General features: G+C 37.4%; 1 protein-coding gene across 3 annotated transcripts in view; it reads right to left on the bottom strand.

Annotated features, from left to right (window-relative positions):
• The window catches only part of ARHGAP15 (Rho GTPase activating protein 15), a 617790-nt gene that overhangs the window by 184555 nt on the left and 411553 nt on the right, over window positions 1–21682 (bottom strand). For all 3 annotated transcript variants that reach the window (XM_086718493.1, XM_086718494.1, XM_025912351.2), the window contains one exon: window positions 15855–15932. In XM_086718493.1, the coding sequence (XP_086574619.1) occupies window positions 15855–15932 (78 nt within the window). The remainder of the gene's footprint in view (window positions 1–15854; window positions 15933–21682) is intronic.

Raw genomic sequence — 21682 nt, 5'->3', positions numbered from 1 at the left:
TCATGTGAGTCACTCTGGGGACTCTCTCCTCTCCTCACAATCAGGTGGGCAGCCTTTAACAGCAGAGAGATAACAGACAATTGGAACCGTTCTTGCCTTTGAAATAGGTTCAATTATAGTTCACAGCCATTTTCAAGATGAGCCTCATATTTTCCCTCTTTTTTTCTTTTTTGAAATGAAACCTGGGCATGATGGCTCCTTCTGAATCAGCAAATAAATGATGCACTTGAACACTGTCTTTCCAGTCTCTCCTCACGTGCAAGACTAAGCAAATGCCTTGCTTCAAGAGCAGTTTTAGACTCTCTGTATTAAAGAAGCTCTCTGGGTGTAGGCGTTGGAATCCTGGTCATCAGGCCTCCCGTTTCTCAGGGATCTGGGGCATTACACTCACTCTGTTCTGAAAACAATACTGATTGAATCTTTGACCAGATGACTCCAAACTCTGAGGGGTGTATGAGGTGAGGGGAGTGTCTGTGTGCATGTATGTGTGGCTACAGAAGGAGAGATGGTGCATCAAAGATGTTCTTTGCCTCTTTTCTTGTACCCTTTTATGGGTTCAGGTTTAACAAATGTTCAGAAAAAGGTGTTTTGGTATTGCTGTATAGTCTAGACACCATCCTTCACTAGAACCTCCACTGTTCATGTGCATTTTCAAAGAAAATAACACAGTCACAGATTGACAGCAATCCAGACTTCTTTTTTTTCTCCTTTCAATCCTCCTTTTCTAAGACATAAAATACAAAAGATGCAACTTTTTCTAGAAGTGGACGAAATATGATTATGATCTGCAGTGAGTAGGGGAAATATACAAATCAGATCTGTCACTTGTTTCCAACAACTAGAACTGGGTTACCTCTGATAAAGGAGAGTGCACCTCTAAACCCACTATACTAGGTATGTTGGAACCCATAAAATTTCCAATTACTGCTTCAGAATTTATTGTGCACATATGGAAAATAATACTTGTAAAACAGAAAGGGGTTTGTGCCTTGTGCTGTCAATACTGTGAAGGATGGGGTGATTATAAAGCAAATTAACAATACTTTTAAATGTGCATTCACTTATCTTTCCAATTAAATCCTTGTTAAACAACTGCACAGACAGTAATGGCGCTTCTGCAAAGCACTGATCAAGACAGTTTTATTGTAATTTTTACTCGGCAACAATTAATCAAGTAGGCATTTTCTTTATTATTAAATTATTTAGTTAATAAATATTCTCAATTGGCCAACATATTTGTAGTTTGCATGTTATTTTTGATTTTCCTACAGTGGAACATATTTGGGAATTTTTCCATTTTCTAGCAAAGGGACCATTAAGGCATGTGATTTTACAAATTTCTTTTCTTTATAAGAATAACTGTGAACAAGTCCTTGAAACTTTAAACCATTCAAAAACCCTATTTCAACCATTTTATTTTGTAAGGGATGCAAACACATTGCTTTTAGCAGATAAGAAATGAGAGATTTTGCTTTAAGGCGTCTTTCTGTTGGGGTAAGCAAGAAAATTAGCATTTTAGAAGTTCATTAATACCGGTTACAGACTTTTGAGTCAGGAAGCTGCACTGTAGTTAACGTTTTCTTTTCATATCCTAGTGAAGTGAATAGTACCTGAATATTATTCTTCTATAAACACACAAGATGGTATAAATTGAGAAACAGATAAAGATATCTAGAAGTATGTTTTCCATTTTTGGATTTCCATTTTTGTAATTTGGAGATTTGAATTTATCTAGCTAGTATACTTCGCTTTTCAAGTCTTTTAGTGGTTCTTTATATGGCCTTTTGTGTTTTGTATCTTCCAAAAATTTTTAACTAGGAGGAATTCCTAGGAAATCAGATTAGTAATGAGGGCAGATACCTGGCTTTAGCATTCATGAAGGCTACATTAATTCAGAAGTGAGAATAAACATATGAAAGATACAACATTTTCTTGAGTCATAAAAAGAAAATTTCAGGCAAAGGCTAGTTTTATAGTTAGACAAATGGTGTGATTTGAGCTGGGTCAACATTACTTTTTGAAATGTCTTATATAAAAACTTGATATCCTCACTACTGTTCTGATTATAGAAGGCCCCTTACATTATACTTCCCAGGATGAGAAGAGAGCATGATCTAATATACTCAGATTAACAGAGTGCCATCTTGAGAGAAGACCCTTGGTAGATGGGGGCGATAAAGTCCAGTGGAAGGCAAGGGAAAAGGGAGAGGGAGAGGGGGAATGGAGAACATGGGTGCTTTAGGTCTGAGTATGGAGAAAGTGGGTTCGTTAAGACTCAACATTTGAAGGTGTCAGGTGTAAGGACAGACTGACCTGAGAAGCTTCAGAAGCACTCTTTGATTGATAACTGAACCCAGTTTCAAGTCACCTAGATCTCTGAGGGCAAAACATATAATGCTGCTGCCGAGGCACACATTTCTCCCGGCTGAAATAACAGGGCCTATGAGGCGCTTGGCACACAGTGGATGTGATGGCGAATCCAGAGGCAACTGTGAAGTACATTTCACCTTCCAGCACTTAATGGTTGGGAAAGGGAGTGAGATACAGTGCAAAATAGATGAAAATCAGTATTAAACCACAGGTATCACATGGTATGTGAAGAGAGTAGGAAAGAAGCTAATTCCTATTGAGATTTATTCCAGGAATCATGTGATTTGTGTTGTTTCCCAATCAGCAAAACCAGCAATGGTGTACCTCTCACTCAGAAAGACAAATATGCTGTTCCTTCCATTGAAACCAATGAAATAATTTTGTACATACTTACTCCAGTCCCGCTGGTTGATAGGACAGTGAATCCCAACAGAGTTCAAAGAAAGAGCAAAGACAGGTAAGGGAATACTTGATGGCTGTCAGAACATGGAAGGAACAGATTAATAAGAAGGGACAGCAGCGCACTCACTAAGGAAAAATGTAGCAGGGAGAGAGGAGGCCACAAAAAGACAAACAATCTGGAGAAACGTCAAACACGAGACGGTGAAACAGCAAGAAAGACTGCTATTTAAACAAAATGATTCCAGTGGGCCCTTTAGAATCTTACAGACATTATGTTGAGCAGACTATTGGATACCCTGCTCACCCTGAGTGTCCCCAAGATGGAGAACAATTGTTGAAAGAGTATAGCTAGGCTTTGGTTCCAGCTTGTTTCTAGATTACCACGAGACACATAGTGCCTTCTTGAAAGATACGCTGAATGAACAAATGCAACTTTCAGCTATTCATTTAAACTCATAGGCACTTGTGTTCTTCTATGAAGTGGATAGCTTTCTTATAAAGATCTAGGGAGTCAGCACTTAAAAGTGCTTTGGAGAACTGAACCTTCTCTTGTCCTTCTCTTAAAGAAGATTCACCTAGTTCTCTAAAACAAATGTCTTTTCAAAAGTAATTATGTGCTAATTGTAGGAAATGAGGAAACAATTTAGAAAAAAAGATAATAAAAATGACCAGTACCTAGTCTTAACATATTATGCATTTATGCATTCTTGCCAATGTTTTGGAAACAGAGTTCAGCAATGCCTAGTAAACTAGTCCTTTTGAGACTCATGTCTGGCATGTAGAAAATGCCTCACCTTTTTGAAGGAAATGGCTCAACCTTGGACCTAATCAATAAATTAATTAAAACGTGTAGAGACTATTGGGTGTATGATATTCTTTGAAGTAATGTAGGACAGACGGTCTTAAAAAATATGAGCTCTGCTTTTTAGCAGTGTCCAGTGTGTTGAGAAGATATGCTACGTACCTAATTTAATGTTATATGACACATATATAATAATATTCATGATAATTATGTAATAATAATATATATCAATTATATAGTAATAATAATGTGATTATTGTGCATTGAGTAGTCGAAAGTACAAGCATAGTATTTGAAAGGAATTCCTCTAAATTGGGGTAATCCAGGGAAAATGTGAGTGATATTTAAATAATCCAAGGAACATATAAGATTAGTCCTTTATCAAATATTCTTTACTTAAAAAAACCTGTACATATCATTTGATTACGATGGTTGTCTCCATTAGGATGGGTCTCAGGGACATAGTTCAATAGAACTTCCATTTCTATGTGGTGTAGCATTTTCCAGTGCAATGTAGTCATTGTGTCATGTTGATCGCCTCATTTCAAGAGAATGGACTATCTTCCTTTAAAGATAAGAAAATTGCCCTGGGGAGAGTAATGACTTGGGCACGACAACACAGCTAGTAAGAGGTCATACGGAAACTGACCTTGGGTTTCTAACTCCTGAGCCAGTGTTCTCATTGCCCCTTACTGCCTAAAAAAAGAATGGTTCAAAGAGGCGCACGGAAAATGAGACAGATTGGGATATGCAGTTTACCTCACAGAAATCATTTACCATTATATCTTCACTGAACTATTGTAACAACCTCCTAACTGTTTTCCTGCTTCTACTCTTGCCCTCTGAAATTTATTCTTCTCATAGCAGCCAGAATGATTAAAGACAAACACATAAATAATATCAGATCATTTCCTGATTACTATCCCTCCTACACCACAGTGACTTAGAATGAAAGGCAAAACTTCTCATCTTCATTTACAAGGGCCTCACCGGACTGGCTTTGCCCATTTCTCTGACCTCTGTGCCCTGATTTCACACAAGCCCTAGTTCCCTGGCACTAGTTTCCCTCTGCCTGCTCTGCTTTCCCTCACATCTTTGCATGCTTCTCTCCTTCCGATCAGATCAGGTTTCCACTCAGATGGCTTCTTTTCAAAGAGATCTTTCCAGACCATCCAATCTAACGACCTTCCCTCTTATCTTCACCAGTTATTCTCTATTGCATCACTATCTTGATTCTTTTTTTTAAAACGTTTATTTATTATTGAGAGACAGAGAGACACAGAGTGTGAGCAGGAAAGGGGCAGAGAGAGGGGGAGACACAGAATCTGAAGCCGGTCCAGGCTCTGATCTGTCAGCACAGAGCCCAACACAGGGCTCGTACCCACAAACCAGAGGATCATGACCTGAGCTGAAGTCGGATGCTTAATCGACTGAGCCACCCAGGCACCCCTCACTATCTTGATTCTTGACATGACTTATAAGCATCACATGTGTTTGCTTATTAGCAATCTCATTGCACTAAAATTACACTCCACCACAGCCTGATCCCCTCAAATTCTCCTCAGTACCTAGAAGGGAGCCTGGCTCATGGTAAGTTTTTAGCAAATAATGCTGAATTACTAAATCCCTACTTGAAGTTTTCCTTCGGCAACCTAAAGCTGTATTTTATTCTTCAAACGAATTTTGCTCCTTTCTTAATTCTTCTCATATACTTTGCAGTTTGTGTTACTTTATTTGAGTCACAGCAAGAGCAGGGCAGTCACTCACAATCTGAGCCTGAGGTGCCCTTAGGCAGACAGATATGGAGCTGGAAGAGCTTTGGCAACAAGCAGTGGCACTGAGAGGGATCAGACTGGAAATTCACATAAGCAGGTGACAGTCCTGTTAACACGGTCTTAGTACCACTGGGGTTTGGGAGTCATCCATTGTTCCCTCAGACCATCTTTCTTGGCCTAATGAACCAGGTTGTCAGGCTGGCTCAGGTCTTCCAGCTTCACAGCTGCCTCCTCTTTTCGCCAAGCCTCTCCTGTGTGGTCCGTGTTGGACAGTCAGATCGTGACTTCAAGTAGAGGTGGGAGGTGAGGACAAGTAGACGGGTCATTGGACTGTTCATTGAAACTCTCAAATTCTAAAGATTTTCTTCCAACCATCACTGATCATCCACCATTATTCATTAATCATTCTCTTATTGAATCCATTCAGATTTGATAAATATTTATCTAAAGACCATTATGTTCCAGGTACCATGAGAGCTGAGGATACTTAGGTGACCAAAAACAAGCAAGGTCTTACTCACATAGAGGTGCAGTAGAGAGGAGGGAGGGAGGCACTGAAGCAACAGACAAAGAAGCAAGGCAGTTTCAGATAGTACATGTTCTGAAGAAAATAAAACAAGACACTGAAGTGGCAAGTGACTGGGTGGGTAGGGTAGAGGCACGTGTTTCAGATGTGTCAGTCTCACTGACGAGGTGACTTGAGTGTCAAAAAGAAAGCCCTGTCAGGGTCTGAAGGAAGCACATATCAGGTAGGTAGGAGCAAAAGCCAAGGTCTTAGTAAGGATATGAGCTTGATGTATCTGAGGAAGGAAACCAGGGTGGTTAGAAGATAATGAGGCAAAAGAGAGGTACATGGTGATATCAGAGAGCTGGGAAGAAAAGAATCTGTGAAGCCTGCAGATCCTAGTATTTCTTGCCAATTTACACTGAATAAATCACCAGACTTTTTGGCTATTGGATTAGAATAGCCATGGAAATACAGGCTCTGTGTCCATGTGTTGTGTTTGCTGCTGAAGTCCCAGAATCCTGCATGCTGCCTGCCTGGCACATAATAAGAGCTCTGTAAGTGTCTGTCAATGGAAGGATGATGTACAAACTAAAATCATATTTTACGGAGTTGACCTCTCAGTTTCATATTGATCCTGATGTGCTTGGGACCCTCAGAAAAGAGGAAAGCTGACAGGATACCTGCCACTCCCTCCAGTGGGCCCACGAATGTGAGAGCATAAAAGAGAATGTGTTTGGAAATCTACGTGTCTCTAAGTCATTCTGATTTTCATTTGAGCATTGCTTCAAAACCCCACATTTGTACATTTTGGACACTTATCTTCAGGATTTGCATGGAAACCTGAAAAAGTTCCTTCTTGGCCTTGCACCTGTTACTTTTCCTTTTTGAGAAGCAGCTTCGAGGTGATAAGAATACTTTTTTTTTTTCTCCTAAAGCACACTTTTGTTAGAAAATGCTTCTAAACTACACAGAGAACTTGGAAAAGAGGTGCTAGATAAATATATGTGAGTCACAGAAGCTGAAATTACCAGCAACAGGGACTTCCTGTGTGAAAACAAAAACAAAAGCATTTTTTTCAAAATTCAAAATTCAGAGCATGGCGTTAACAAGAGCGATCATCTCATTGCTATTATCCAATACGGATTTTCTGTCTACCTGCTCATTCCCAACATTTTGGAGAGCTAAGCTGGCAAGCCAAGTTATACCACAGCTGCCAATATCATTCCTGACTTGCCCGATTGCTGACAACATACTTTGTGAAGGAAGAGTAAGTCATATCTCCTCAAACTTTGTTATATGAAGGTAGGAGAAGGGGATACAGGGTTCTAAACTCTTCATTTCTGTTCCGTGATGCTTTTATCCAGTCTAAAATTAAATGCTCGTTTATAACAGTCTGGGAGGAAATCTAACATAGCTTGAGTTTTCTTTACCGAGACACCCAAGAAATGGAACACAATGAACGGAACACCCAAGAATACGTAACACAATGTATCAACATATATTGACATAGAGTGGGTTTGTATTAGAAGTTCATCATTCTCTTATTTTATTTTATAGGAACAGGTCTCTATTTAGCCCCCATACAGTATTAGGCACTTTGCTATATTGGGGAGACAGTGATGAATCGAACTTCCTACTCCTGATGAAGTCAGAGGCAGTTAGGAGTTATTTATTAAAAGGATCCTTTAAATGAAATCTTCTCTTATAAAAGAGTTACACAGACAGGACACCAAGAAAGTATAGTATTATAATGAGAACAAGTGGTTTGGATTCTTTGATGTTAAAAAGAACATGTCTCTCTGCCCCCTCCCCCATGGTAAATTGAATCCAGGACTCAGCGATACATTATTTGGAGTAAGTTTAAAATGGATTCACTGTCTGGCTTCAAAACATATTAATATTGTGGTCTTAGAAAAGTTACTTAATCTTTCTGAATTACAATTTTCATGTGTAAATCATGTGGAAAATAAAGTTTATCTACCTTGCAAACTTTTATGAGAATGACAGCTAAGTTTAATTTTCCATACCCACCATACAGTAGATTCTCAATTAAATGCTAGCATTGGCATCATTTAGTTACATTTTTAAATATTATTTATTCCTTCATTTTTAAAGCAAATCCTTAGGGAAAACATCTTTCCTTTTTGATTCATTCTAGAATCTACAACATTGGAAAACGGTTGTAGTTGTAAAAAATAGATCAGTAATTTAAATCATGCTACTAACATACATGTGACATCTGTGGCATTTTTTAGTTATACTCTAAATTGTAACTCAGAGTTCATAAAAGCTAGTGAACATCATTAAATCAATCAGTAATCAAAAAGAAAACCTCTCATCATTAGAAATTATGTTAACAAAAAGAGTTCACAGTCTATTTCTGCCTTACTCAAATATAAACCTTGTACGTTTTATGGCTTGTGGGTCTCGTCTCCACTAGATAACCAGAATAAAATGAGCTGGATGTTGTGCAGGGGTTCCCAAACACGGCGATGCACTTGACTTACCTAGGGAGGTTTTCTTTTAAAAGAAAATACCTATAGCTTCAACCCCAGACTTTTTATACCAGAGTTTTTATGACTGGGTTCCCAAATCTTTATTTTTCAAAGCTCCCTACTTGATTCTTGGGGTAGAAAAACTTTATATGACCCTCAATTATCGCCTGATCCTTGTGTTTATGTCTTGTGTAATCCCCTCCCCTAGGGTATGGATAGGAACTGTGACTTGATTCTATCAGAAGGCACCAAAGGTGATGGGATATATATAACCTTCATGATTATGTTACATAGGATTATAACTTTTGCTTTAGCTACTAGCCTCTCCTTTGCTGCTTCAATGAAACAAGCTGTCATGCTGTGTGATGGCCTATGGAGAGGTCCACAAGGCCTTTGGTCAACAGCCAGTAATGTTGAGGTCTTAATTCCAACAAACCACAAGGAACTAAATCCTAATAATCATGTGAGATTGGAAAGTCCACCTGTCCCCAGTTGAGCCTCCAGGGTGAGGACCCATCCCTGGCCAATGTCTTGAGAGTAACTTTATGGGGATTCAGCTAATCCATGACCAGACTTCTGACCCACACAAACTGAGAGATAATAAATGTGTGCTGCTATAAGCAGCTAAGTTGGTATTAATATTGTTACGCAGCAGTAGAAAACTAATACAATTCTGAAATACAGTCAGTGTCAGCAACCAGTGATATCAAGTATAGTTAAGAGCAGAAGTAAGCTTGGTGTGTTTCCCCACTAGTTTTTAATTTTTACTACTTAATTCTGTTGGTGATGATGATGATTTATGATGGCTGATTTTTATAAATATCCTCGGATATTGGTAGTTACATACCTCTGACTGATTTAATTTCTGGTGTCAATTGCCAAATCTACGTGGCAAAACCATAATTAGAATTAAGAACTAAAATTTTGGTAGACTTCACTCACCTCTCCCATGAATCTGAAGCTACGCTTTTGGAATCTGGTGATTCCCAGAGCCTATTGATAAAATAAAACTAAATTTCTCTTTTGTGTCAAGGAACCCAAAAGTCCTATGAATCTGGCTAGTGAGACAAATCATTGGATGGCAGGGAGTCTCCAAAGCTGTTCTCTACTTGATATTTCTTCCTAGAAAAAGAATCTTAATGCCATCAAAGAAAATCCAATCAGGTGGAAGTCCCAAACCATACTTGATTATTAATATTTAGTATCATGACTGTCCTAAGAAGACTAAGTTGCAGTGATCTGATTTCATCTAACATCTTAAAGTTAGCACTGAATGTCACTTGGCTGATTCAGAGCTTTTAAAGCCCTTGCGTTTTCCTTATCATTCCCATTTTGGAAGTGAAGAGTTTGAGATTCAAAGGGGTTAAAACTGTTTCCGTTAGACTAACAAATAGCTCAGAAGCAAGAGGCAGCAGTTCCACTGATGTTCACCGGGTGCTCTCTGTCCACTGGCTGGTCTCTGCCTCTATCTCACCACAGCATTAGGTCAGCTCATTATTGCTTGGCAGGTAATAAATGATAAAATATAACTCATTATAAATGGATGATATAATTTTGCTTTAAAATAAGTAGCCCGAATTTGTGTATTTTAGATACTAGAAGTATTCATAAAGTTGTTATTAGAATATTGTGTAAAAACTAGGGTGCCTAACTCAGTTGGGAGAACATGTGACTCTTGATTTGCAATTGTGAGTTCAAGCCTCACACTGGGTGTAGAGATTACTTAAAAATAACATCTTTTAAAACATAATATTGCGTAAAGACTAAAGACTATATAAATATACATGAATGGGAAGAGCTTACTGTTTTTACTTCTGTTCAGCATTATTTACTAATGACAGTACATTTTTTAAGCAGCTAGAAAGCAATACAAGCTTCGCCATCAACGGTCTTTGAGCTCCCAGACTTCAATGTAGCTGAAAAATGAGGTCTAAGAAAGTTTCCAAAGCCCTGAACGATGTTAGGGACTAGCCCTTTTATGATCAAGTCATCTTTTCAGCTTTAATGGGAAAAATAAATCATTGTTAAAAGATAATCTTGTCACATGGAGGCCAGAAAGGTGCAATATCAATGATTTGACTTACCGAAAAACCACCCTACAGAATGGGATAAAGCAAGTAACAGTTTGTTTTGTTGCTGCTGTGGTTGGCAGTCAGAGCGAAGCAGGCTTAAGGAAATACCTCGTTTTAAAAATAATAAGAGGGCAATCTAAACGCACTTACTAGAAAAGTGAATGGACTTGATACAAGGGCTATTTTATAAGAACAGAACTGCCAATTGTTCACTTCCTTTCTCTGTTTCCTCTTTTATTCAATTTTTGATGCTGCAAATAATATGAAAAGCACGGGGTAGCTCTAAACTTAATGCTTTGCTTGGCATTGTGGTACACATCTATATAAAAGTAGTTTAGATATAGTTGGTAACATGAAATTGTTTCTCTAATAGTTTATTTTCAATGGAGCTTATTCTTAGCATGTTCAAAATAAGCAAATTCATCTCTTTAAGCCAATGTTTAATTTGGATTATTATGCCAATAAGATCTGGGTGAATAAAGATATGCAAAGTGCAAGACTGTAAATTAATGGGAAAAAAAAAAAACCCGTCTCCCATTTGAAACAACACACACGCACAATCATATGCACACACACACACATACACACACCCACACACCCAATTAAGATTCTTGGCCACGTAGATTTATGGCATTTATATATTTTGTTCCTCTGGGTGTGAAAAAGTGAAGGAGGGTGTCCCTAAGATTCTTCCTTTAAATTTTTTTCCTATATATGGAAAACATGTCTAAAATCCTGGTGGGAAGCAACTTCCTCCAGTTCAAAGAAATGGTTAGAGAGAATATTTGTTACTGGGTACTAAGAAACACCAGTCTGGAAAATTCCCACTCAGTTCTTCCCCCAGTGCTTCGTGGTTCTCCCATTGGCTCTTGGGCTTGGGAAGCTTCATAGTCAATATTTTCCAAAAAGGATGCCAGTCTTTCTTGTCCCTTTTTTTAGAGAGTGAAAAAGAATATCTAAGTAGTACCAAAGAGCGTCTGAGCTGAATTTGGAGTTTGGGAAATCAGCCTAGATGGGCGGCTTAAACCAGAATGTTGATGTCAGGAGGAGGGGATGCAACCAAGTGAGATTTCCAAGACCCACTTTCAAAAGTTCTCAAGTCAGTTATGCAGCATTCTTAATGCTGAAGTCGGTCCTTTGCAAAAGTACCCCCATGTAAGAAAACCATCAGGTTATAGATCATTCTGAAGAATCAACACAGTGTCACAGGCTGGTGACAGGCTGACATCTAAGGTCATGGACCAGTTTTCTTTGGGGGATGCTCTCATAGAGTGTAAGAGTTGCATCAGCAAAATGTCATTGAAAGCTGTCACCAAATACAACAAACGAGGCAGAGCACTGCTTATTCATGCACCGATGGCCCAGTAAATTGAGAGTTCTCAATGACTGCTGAAGGCAACATCAGAATATTGGATTAAAGTAGCTTCTTGGTCCAAACACAGATATGTAAAGCCCTACAGAGAATGGCAATGCCAGGCTTCTTCATAACTGTGATGTTCAGCAATTTCCTAGACATTTTTCTTTCTTGAACTATTTATTTTTTTTAATGTTTATTTGTTTATTTTGAGAGAGAGAGAGAGAGAGAGAGAGGGCACAAGCGGGGGAGGCACAGAGAGAGAAAGAGAGAGAGAGAGAGAGAGATTGAGAGAGAGAATCTCACGCAGGCCCCTCGCTTTCAGTGCAGAGCCCTGGACGGGGCTTGATCCCATGAACTACAAGATTGTGACCTAAGCCGGAATTAAGAGTCAGAGTCTCAACTGAGTGAGTCACCCAGGCACCCTTCTTTCTTGAACTATTTTAGTCAAAGTCCTATGGCAGTACCTGTCACTTACAAATACTGGAAAGCAGGTGTAAACAGAAAGTCAGTAACAAGGACGTGTAGCATGAAGACTGATATCCGCTTTTATAAGAAGATAATCAACAATTAATGAACGTGAAATGCTCAATGGCAATAGTGGTTTTCAGCATAGGCTCCGAGTCATAGGGACCAGGGATCTAGTCCCACCTCCTTCACTTACTTGAACTATGACCTTAGGATATTATTTGACATCTCTGAACCTCAGTTTCCTCACCTTTAAAATGGGAACAATAATAATTCCTATTCTGTGGGATGGTAGAAAGGATTAAGTTGAATGGTATAAGTAAAGCACTTTACTACAGTGCCTGGCATATAATAAATTATGAAACTATGTTAGCTACTTTTATAATAATAATAATTATTATTATCAACATTACTAGTTATAATTAGAACATGCTTTTCAAAAGAGATCACTTTGAATTTAACTTGTATGCCATCTGATCTGGAAGTATAATGAGGGTATCCAATTCCTACTGATTTAGTGAGTCAAACAGAAAACCAAAACAAATTGAATCATTCAACTGGTGTATTTAGAATTGCTGATGATTATAGCATTCATGAAAGTTAGTGAAATACATAAATTGCAATTGAACTGTTCTTGAAAATCCCCAAATCAGTTTTCATTTGTCTAGCCTAATGGTGGGTAGGACTTGTTCATTTTTTAAAATGTATATTTAGAACCATCTAAATAAGAAACATTGTGGAATGTGAACATGGAGGAAATAAAAGGTGTTAATACAATGAGACTATGCCAAAATCATGTATGTTCCATCTTTGAATACAAAAGAATGCATTGCTTTCACATACCGTTTTATGCTTTGCATGGAATTATCTATCACTCATTGCCACTTTATTTCCTTGCTCTCTCTCTCTCTCTCTCTCTCTCTCTCACACACACACACACACACACACACAACACACACACACAACACACACACACACGCGCACACACACACACACACACACACACAGAAAGGAGGCTACAATGTACATAGTCAGCCTCTTTGTACCCAGCACTGATTCTCTTCTAAGTCAGCTCTGCTGTCAGAGATCAGTGTGCATATAGATGGGAAGGTCTGACGTTAGCACCAAAGTTATGGGGTCGCTCCAGAGATTTCATTCAAAGGATAATCTGATTAACAAAATTTTGAGGCAGACCGGTATATGCATTCTTTTATCATCTAATTCAAAACCTCCACAACACAACTTGGATGAAATCGCCAGTATCAAAGGTCCTAATGTAGCATAATTTGTGTTGAGCATGCTGCATTGTGACAGTGCTATAAACCAGGGAGACAGTTTACTGACAATTCTGTGCTACCAGATACCAACTCAGGCCTCTGTCCAGCTTTACATTGTCAACTCTCATGGAAACATGAGCAGCTACACAGCCTCAGAGGACGCTGAAGTCTGGATTGCAAAAGATGAGATGGACAGATTTCATATTTTCATTGCAGATTTTTTTTTTGCCTTTTCAAACTGCTGAGCATAATTTTTTTAAAAGGCAGGAAATGCAACTAGTGTTTGTTTCTAGCATGGCTTCTGTTTTGAGATTTCTTCTTTGTAGAAGAAATGTGTTGCCCAGCTGTCTAGAATCCCAATCAGGATATGGCTTCAGTATGAAATATATTAAAAGAATGATTTTAGCTGGTTATAAGCAGGAACGAAAATGAGGCTAGGGCTTTTTTATCCAATTTTTACTCACAGAGGGGGCATTCTGGTTCAGTCCAATGGGGCCACTATGAATAAATGAGGTAAAGCTTAGTTCTGTTTTTGGGGTTTTTTACCCCCCCCCACCCCAGAAGGAGAGTAATTGTGAAACACAAAGGTTCACATTAGTGAGCAAACAGAGCTGAGGAGATTCTCAGTTACAAAGATTCTCAGAAATAAGAATCATGTGTCCACTGGCCAGAACTATTGCATTCAACTCTTAAAAGGGCGGTTCAACCCAAATTACACTGTTGGAGGATTTAATGCTTCTCTGTATTAATACTTCTCCTATTTGCAACACACACATATACACAAACATTATTCAACATGCATTAATTAAGACCTCCCTTTATGCACACCCTAGGGCTACTATTGGTTAATGGGGGAAGAGACAAAGATGATTCAAATCCTAACTTTTAAGATGTATAGAGATTTTTTGACCAGTTTTTCTTTTCTTAACCAACTTACGATGTTTGGGTCTGCTTGTTTCCTGTAACATTTCCTATTTTTATTTTTTAGAATTCATAGCTTTTTCTAAAAGAAGTTTCAGGTTTACAGAAAATCTGAGTGGGATATATACAATTCCCATATACCCCTCTACCCTCCACCCCAACACACAATTCCCTTATTATTAACATTTGCATTAGTGTGGTACATCTGTTACAATTGATGAACCAATATTGATACATTATTATTAAGTACAGTCTATAGATTAAGGTTCACTCTTAGTGTTGTATATTATATAGATTTGACAAATATATACTGACATGTATCTGCCATTATAATATCAGACACAATTGTTTCATGGCCCGAAAACTCCCCTGTGTTCAATGAGTCATCCCTCCCTCTGTCTACATCCTTTGCTACCACTGATCTTTTATGGTCTCCACAGTTTCGCCTTTTCCAGAATGTCATATAGTTGGGGTAGTACAGTAGACTGCCTTTGCAAAATGGCTTGTTTCACTTAGCAATATGCATTTAAAGGTCCTCCAAGTCTTTTCATGACTTGATAGCTCATTTCATCTTATCACCAAAAAGTATTCCATTATATGAATGTACCATAGTTTGTTTACCCATTCACCTATTTATGGACATCTTGGCTGCTTTCAAGTTTTATCAATTATGACTAAAGCTGTTGGAAATATTTGTGCACAGGCTTTTGTGTGAACACAAGTTATGAACTCTTTTGGGTCAATACCAAGGAGCACGATTGCTGGATAGTATGGTATAAATACATTTTCCTAAGAGCCTACCAACTGCCTTTCCAAGTATCTGTATCATTTTGCATTTCAACTAGCAATGAATGGGGATTCCATACCCTTGTCAGCACTTGGTGTTACCAGCGTTTTAGCCTTTGACCATCCCGATAGGCGTTCGGTAGTATCTCATTATTGTTTCCATTTGTAATTCTTTGATGATACATCTATTTCCTAATTTTTAATTCTTTTACTTACCTATTACATATTTTTCTAACGTCTATTATTTTGACTTTGATGTTCCCATCATTCATTTATTCAAGTACTTATCCACATGGATTAAGTGTTTATTATATGCCAGTAGCATTTTTCAAAGCTAGGTTACTTTTCTTTATTTTACCCTTTTATTATTCTTTTTTTTTAATTTTTAGTTTGCCATTTTCCACTAATTATTCATTTCACGTAAACTGTTAGTTGGTTTTTCTGTCTATTAATCTCCAAGTAAGCGGGCTATCTGTTATTTCTCTGGTGACAATTGCTTACTCAACTTTCTCTTGTTCTCTTCAAAGTGTTTATCATTATAGATTCATAATACATACAGCACAGAGTCTGAAATATCGTTAGAGATGAAACTACTGAGAAAAATGAAGTGAAGAAATCACTTACCTTGGTTGACAATAAATCTTAACTTCTGTATTGTCGCCAGATTGCCACTAACTCGGTATATTCCATCAACATCTAGACCTGAAAATAAAAGGGCATGTTTTATATTTGTCCATAAAAGAACTGAAAGGATAAAAGAAAAAAATTAATAAATGTGAGAAGGAAGGAAATAGTAAATCAACACGAAATATCCCTTCCTCACAGAGAAAACAAATTTCTGTTCTACACCAAGCAATCTTAATAGTTTAATTTCAACAAACTAATCATAAAATTCAGTCATAGTTAATCATCAACAAATTTAAGTCTAGTTGAATCATAGAAGACCAATAGGTAGCATTGGATTTGACACTGTAGTTAAGGTTCATTCCCCAGGAAAAGGCATGAATTAAACTAGTGGTGGACAGGAGAAGAACCTTTACATATACATTATTGCTCTTTTTTGAACAGAAAATAACCCAAGGCATTTGTGAAGTCTCCCTTCCTCTTTCTCCTTCCCTCCCTCCAGTCTATTCTGTTCTGTTCTATTCTATTCTATTCTATTCTATTCTATTCTATTCTATTCTATTCTATTCTATTCCATTCCATTCCATTCCATTCCATTCCATTCCATTCCATTCTATTAATCCTATCCTATCCTATCCTATCCTATCCTATCCTATCCTATCCTATCCCATTCCATTCTCTTTTTCTTATAATCACTATAAGGTAAGGTGCATTGGTCTGATTATTTGAAACTACAGAATGAAAATCCGATTCCAGATGTATCATTAGCCTGATAATCTCTAGTGTATTATAGGTAAAGGGAGTGTTCTGTTATGTAGGGAAAATAAAGAAAAAATTTTCGATGACAAAATGGTGAAATTAGTTTCAGATTGTTTTAAAACTGGTTGTCTATAATTCAAAATAACTTATCCTGGCTGTGGATTTGGATAATCAACCACTTGTTTTCCACACATCTATTTATGGCATCTAGTTATTTCCATGACCAAGTTATCGAAAAATGAGGAAACAGGAAAATAGAAAGAGAAACACTTACCAAAACACTATTACACTCCTTAAGGAATATTGATAACATAATTTTAATGTCAAGAATGTATATTTAGTGATGTGTCCAGGCTCTCAGAGAGGCCAGGGATGAGGTTACCACCTATCTCCCTATTTCTCTAGGGAAATGGCATAGCACCATGATTAAATACAGTAATTCACAATCATAAGTATTAAATAAATTGGTAGAAATTATTGTCATAACATAAATAAGGGCTTTGTAAAGCTCTTTACTGACATGAAATAATCTCTTTTATAGTAGGAGCATTTCTGCCATTATGCATAATATTTCATCAGTAGTTTAAGATAGAATAACATAACTTGCAACACTGGTATTTTAAAAAAAATTTTTTTAACATTTTAAAATTTATTTTTGAGAGTAAGAGAGAGAGACAGAGCAAGAGTGGGAGAGGGTCAGAGAGAGAGGGAGACCCAGAATCTGTAGCAGGCTCCAGACTCCGAGCTGTCAGCACAGAGCCTGACGTGGGGCTTGAACTTACAAACCGGGAGATCATGACCTGAGCTGAAGTTGGACGCCTAACCCACTGAACCACCCATGAGCCCTGCAATGCTGGTACTGATGGTATAATTCAAAACCATTATTCACTACTTTTAAGATTTTATTTTTTTAAGTTTTATTTTATTTATTTATTTTGAGAGAAAGGCAGCGCACAGGAGGGGCAGAGAGAGAATTCCAAGTGGGTTCCTCACTATCAGTGCAGAGCCCGATGTAGGGTTTAAACTCACGAACTGTGAGATCATGACCTGAGCCAAAACCAAGAGTCATACGCTTAACCAACTGAGCCACCCCAGTACCCCTGAAGGCTTTATTTTTCTAGAGCAGTTTCAAGTTTATAGCAAAATTGAAGGTAAGGTACAGAGATTTCCCATATGGTTCCAGTTCTTCATAGACCCATAGCTTCCCCAATTATCAGCAACCTCCACTAGAATGGTACATTTGTTACCACTGAGGAGCCTTCACTGATACATCATAATCAATGTTTATCATTGCACTATGATTCATTCTGGTCTTGTATATTCTGTGGGTTGGAATACGGATAATGACATATATCCATCATTATAGTATCGTACAGAGTATTTTCACTCCCCTACAAATCCTCTCTGCCCACCTATTCATTTTCACGATGTTTGCCCTTGCATGTAATCAACTATAGAGCAATTTGGAGTAATATCAATAAAATGAAATAGCTGTTAGCAAATGTATTAATTGGTTTAAGTGTTGTAATTCTAGAATAATCTAATAATAAATTCTTGAATCTGTGTCCCTTCCTGAGAATTATGAATTTATGAGGAATTACGATGAAGTTGGACATCTATTAGTATGTATGAATGTTTAAGACCCCTCCATTGATCAAAATCACATATATTATTTCTTTCTGGTGCACAAAATAGCTCCATTAATCAAAAGTTACTCTAGTTTGTTTGCTTTTAAGTACAATGTGCATTTGACAATTGAAATGTGACAATAATGTTAATTAAAAATTTTCTAATATTTAATTCCTAGTGTTAGTATTTGACCATATTGGTCTTCGGTTTATACGTATGTACTCAGAACTTCATAATTTATTAACCATTACTTTTCTTGCTTTGTCATTAGATAGTGTTTAGTATTTAAATTTAACCTATAAAATCTTAAAGAATATGATAGATTTAAAAAATATTACAACTTACACATTCAAGCAATGTGTCCTTTAAAGTATTCCCTCTCGGGGTATATTTAATTTTTTCTGAACATGTATCCATTGGGGAAAATATTTTGGAATTCTTCTTTAAAATCACCTTCAGTGGTTCCATATTGTCTGTAGGAAAATGTCGCTGGGGGCAAGTTAAGGGCCTTTGGTAGTAGTTTTGGATTTGGGAACTAGATAAAGGTCATTCAAAACCATGAATGGTGAATAATGCCGTCTTGCTGGCCACCACAAGCAGACAAAATTTCACCAAATGAAAGCGGTCTAGTATTTGCCCATGAGTGATCAGTTTCTCTAAAAGAATCTGAGAAAAAGAATATTTCGGAAAATAGAAACATTGAGGCAACATGCAGATGTACATTCCCCAAGAGAGAAAACTTCACATGCTTTTTAAAGAATCAGTCCTATTAGCTCTACTTAAAATGATGATTCATGGTGAAATGTCACTTAACATCTATTACAATAAAAATGAGAAAATTTACTATATATTTCTTTTTAAATTAATTTTTGTTTTGGACCTTAATCAGAGGTCGGTATTACTTGAATGCACAAACTTTTAATTCAAATAAGAACCTTACATGTCTTACTTTAATATGCATATGTCTTTATTCAAGGTATAAAATCAAGCACATTTCAACTTCTTTTCTAATTATTTTATATGCTATTGTAAATGCACGTGTTGTCTAGGGTTATAACTGAATTTCAATTACTGAAGTTCCCCAATATCCAAAACTTTCTTTTCCTTTTCTAGAAATTTAAAGTTACAACATAAGAAGTACCTTCCCTTGGTGTTCATATTTAGTAGAAGTTTTTTTCTTATACTTTTTTTTTTTTTTTTGAGTTCAGTAATCAAAAACATTTGAAAGAACAGTATGGGTTGGATACATTACGCTTGGGCAATTGGAAAACACTATACTGTTTAAACAAAGCAGCCTCATCCTAAATTAATAACCCAATTTTCTTTTGGGATAAAAGGAGGGAGGGCTGAGGATGGAGACAGGGAGTATAACTCAGACCAGTGCCACCACTGTGGTTGGAGAACTAAGTCATAGCAGAGAAACTGCTTTGTGGCTTAAGATAGAAACCAGAAAGTAAGAGGGAGTAAAGCAAAACATATTAGATGCAATTTGAATCTAACTTGACACAACTTCCAAGCCCTTTAGAGTCAGAGATATCAACACCATATATCTTGTGAAGGATAACAGTCTCTGACATTAGTGGCTCCTGCTTCAAATGGCTCATGCTCCCCTGCTATCATACTTTTTAAATTACATAAATAGAGTGAAAATGACAAAGTACATATTAAAAAGGAGGGTATTACATTTTGCAAAATAATCTGGAACATATCAGTGAATTTTAGCAGTTATAAATTACATAGGTACAGTCTTGAAGTTGATTAGTTTCCCTCTGAATGCCTCACAGAGTGGCAAACCTAAAGTCCTGGGAATATTACCCAAATTGCAGTGATTCACGTGCCATCCTCTTTTTGCTCCAAGAACTTTGAAAGTTATGCCAAACCAAACCAATGTAAATTGGTGGATTTGGACATCCTTTTCATGACCACATTATCCTTGCTGGATTGGAAACTACTTATTTTGGAAATATAATTAGACCTCGTATGATTTTGAAATGAGCAATGTCTTCAAGGTACCCATGCTGCGCTTTGGTGAAGTTTGGAGAAAAATCACTTTCAAAGGTACTTCTTTCAAGAAAATGCTATGACTGAATGCTGACAAGAACTTTGCTTGTTATGATAAAAATACTGTGGAAACATGGTGAAGCTGAGTCATTTTATTTTATTTATTTTTTTATCAGACTGGCATTAATGGCAGTTATGAAAAACTCTCTGAAGAAATCCATGTTCGCTGAAATATCATTTATTTGTTCATCTTCAACTGACCTTCTTAGGTTTCAAAACAGTGTTTACCGTTGACAGAGATGACTGGGTATTGCTGTAGGAAATTTTAAGAAGTCTCTCTCCTCCACCTCCCACCTTCTCTTAGGAAGCTTAGACTAGGATAGACACACAATTAGGAGTTATTAGACCAAATGGTGGTCTAAACCCAGTGGAAAGAATGCAGCTGTCATGAGTAATTCCCACTATAAATCTTAGACACTTTCCAAAAAGAAATCTAAGAGACCAGCACTGTTTCCAGAGTTGACTGGTTTATCTGCCAAAATACAGGCAGGTTTTAACAATGCAGATGAGCCTGTTAAAAATAGTTGCAAACTGTGGATTAGGTAGCATTCCTGGTAGCTTGAATGATGGACAAACCACGAAGATGTAGAATTTGAGCCTGGTTGAGAGGTGTGGCCCAAAAGCTTGCTTGTTTTTCTGGAACATAACAAAATGCATCTGAACCCCTGGAGTCTGAAATGTGGGCTGGGAATTTTGCACAAACAGCCCCTCTCCCGAGATTTATGGCACTTCCTAATTCCTAGGAGTCCAGAGCTACCACAAGAAGAATCATTCTCACAATTCTTTGGTCTTCTGGCTTTTCCCTCTGGCAAAAAGCAATGAGCACAGGAACACCCAGACTGCCCCCCGAAGAGAGCTGCCCATTTCTTTCTTGGTCCTTCTGAAGGTCCTGCTTGAGTTCAGAGCTGAATATGAGGGGAAGTGTATGTGCCATTCAGACCTATTCCTCCTCCTCTAAATTGAGTGTCTCCAACCTTCTATCGCCAGCTTATCTGTTCTCATACTTTAATTTCAAAGACTGAGGTTATAGGTTATAATCTCAAACTCTAAGTTTGATTTTTGCTCTGTCTCAGTGGCTGGTATTGATGCCACAGCTTTGTGCTGGCTTTATTTAACTATTAATAACTTCTTGTGAGATGCCCATCCTTCAAGAATGATTACCTTGGGAAATAGTTGATTCTTAAATCAAATTACCTCTGAGCTACAGAAAAATAAGAAACTTCGTGTGTTTCCTCTTTCTTTCCCTTACCTCCCTCATAGTTCTGGTTTTATCCTTTGTGTTACTGCTGACTTTCTCTAAGTTTAGTTTATTCTTTATAAATACTTTGTGACTTATTTATGTTTAATATTAACCGCTACTATTAAAAAAAGGAGGGTGA

Source organism: Puma concolor, chromosome C1 (genome assembly GCF_028749965.1).
Source record: "Puma concolor isolate L17-30 chromosome C1, mPumCon1.1.hap2, whole genome shotgun sequence".
NCBI classification, from domain to species: domain Eukaryota; kingdom Metazoa; phylum Chordata; class Mammalia; order Carnivora; family Felidae; genus Puma; species Puma concolor.
The sequence above is the reverse complement of the archived record's forward strand: the minus strand, read 5'-3'. Positions and strand labels throughout refer to the sequence as shown.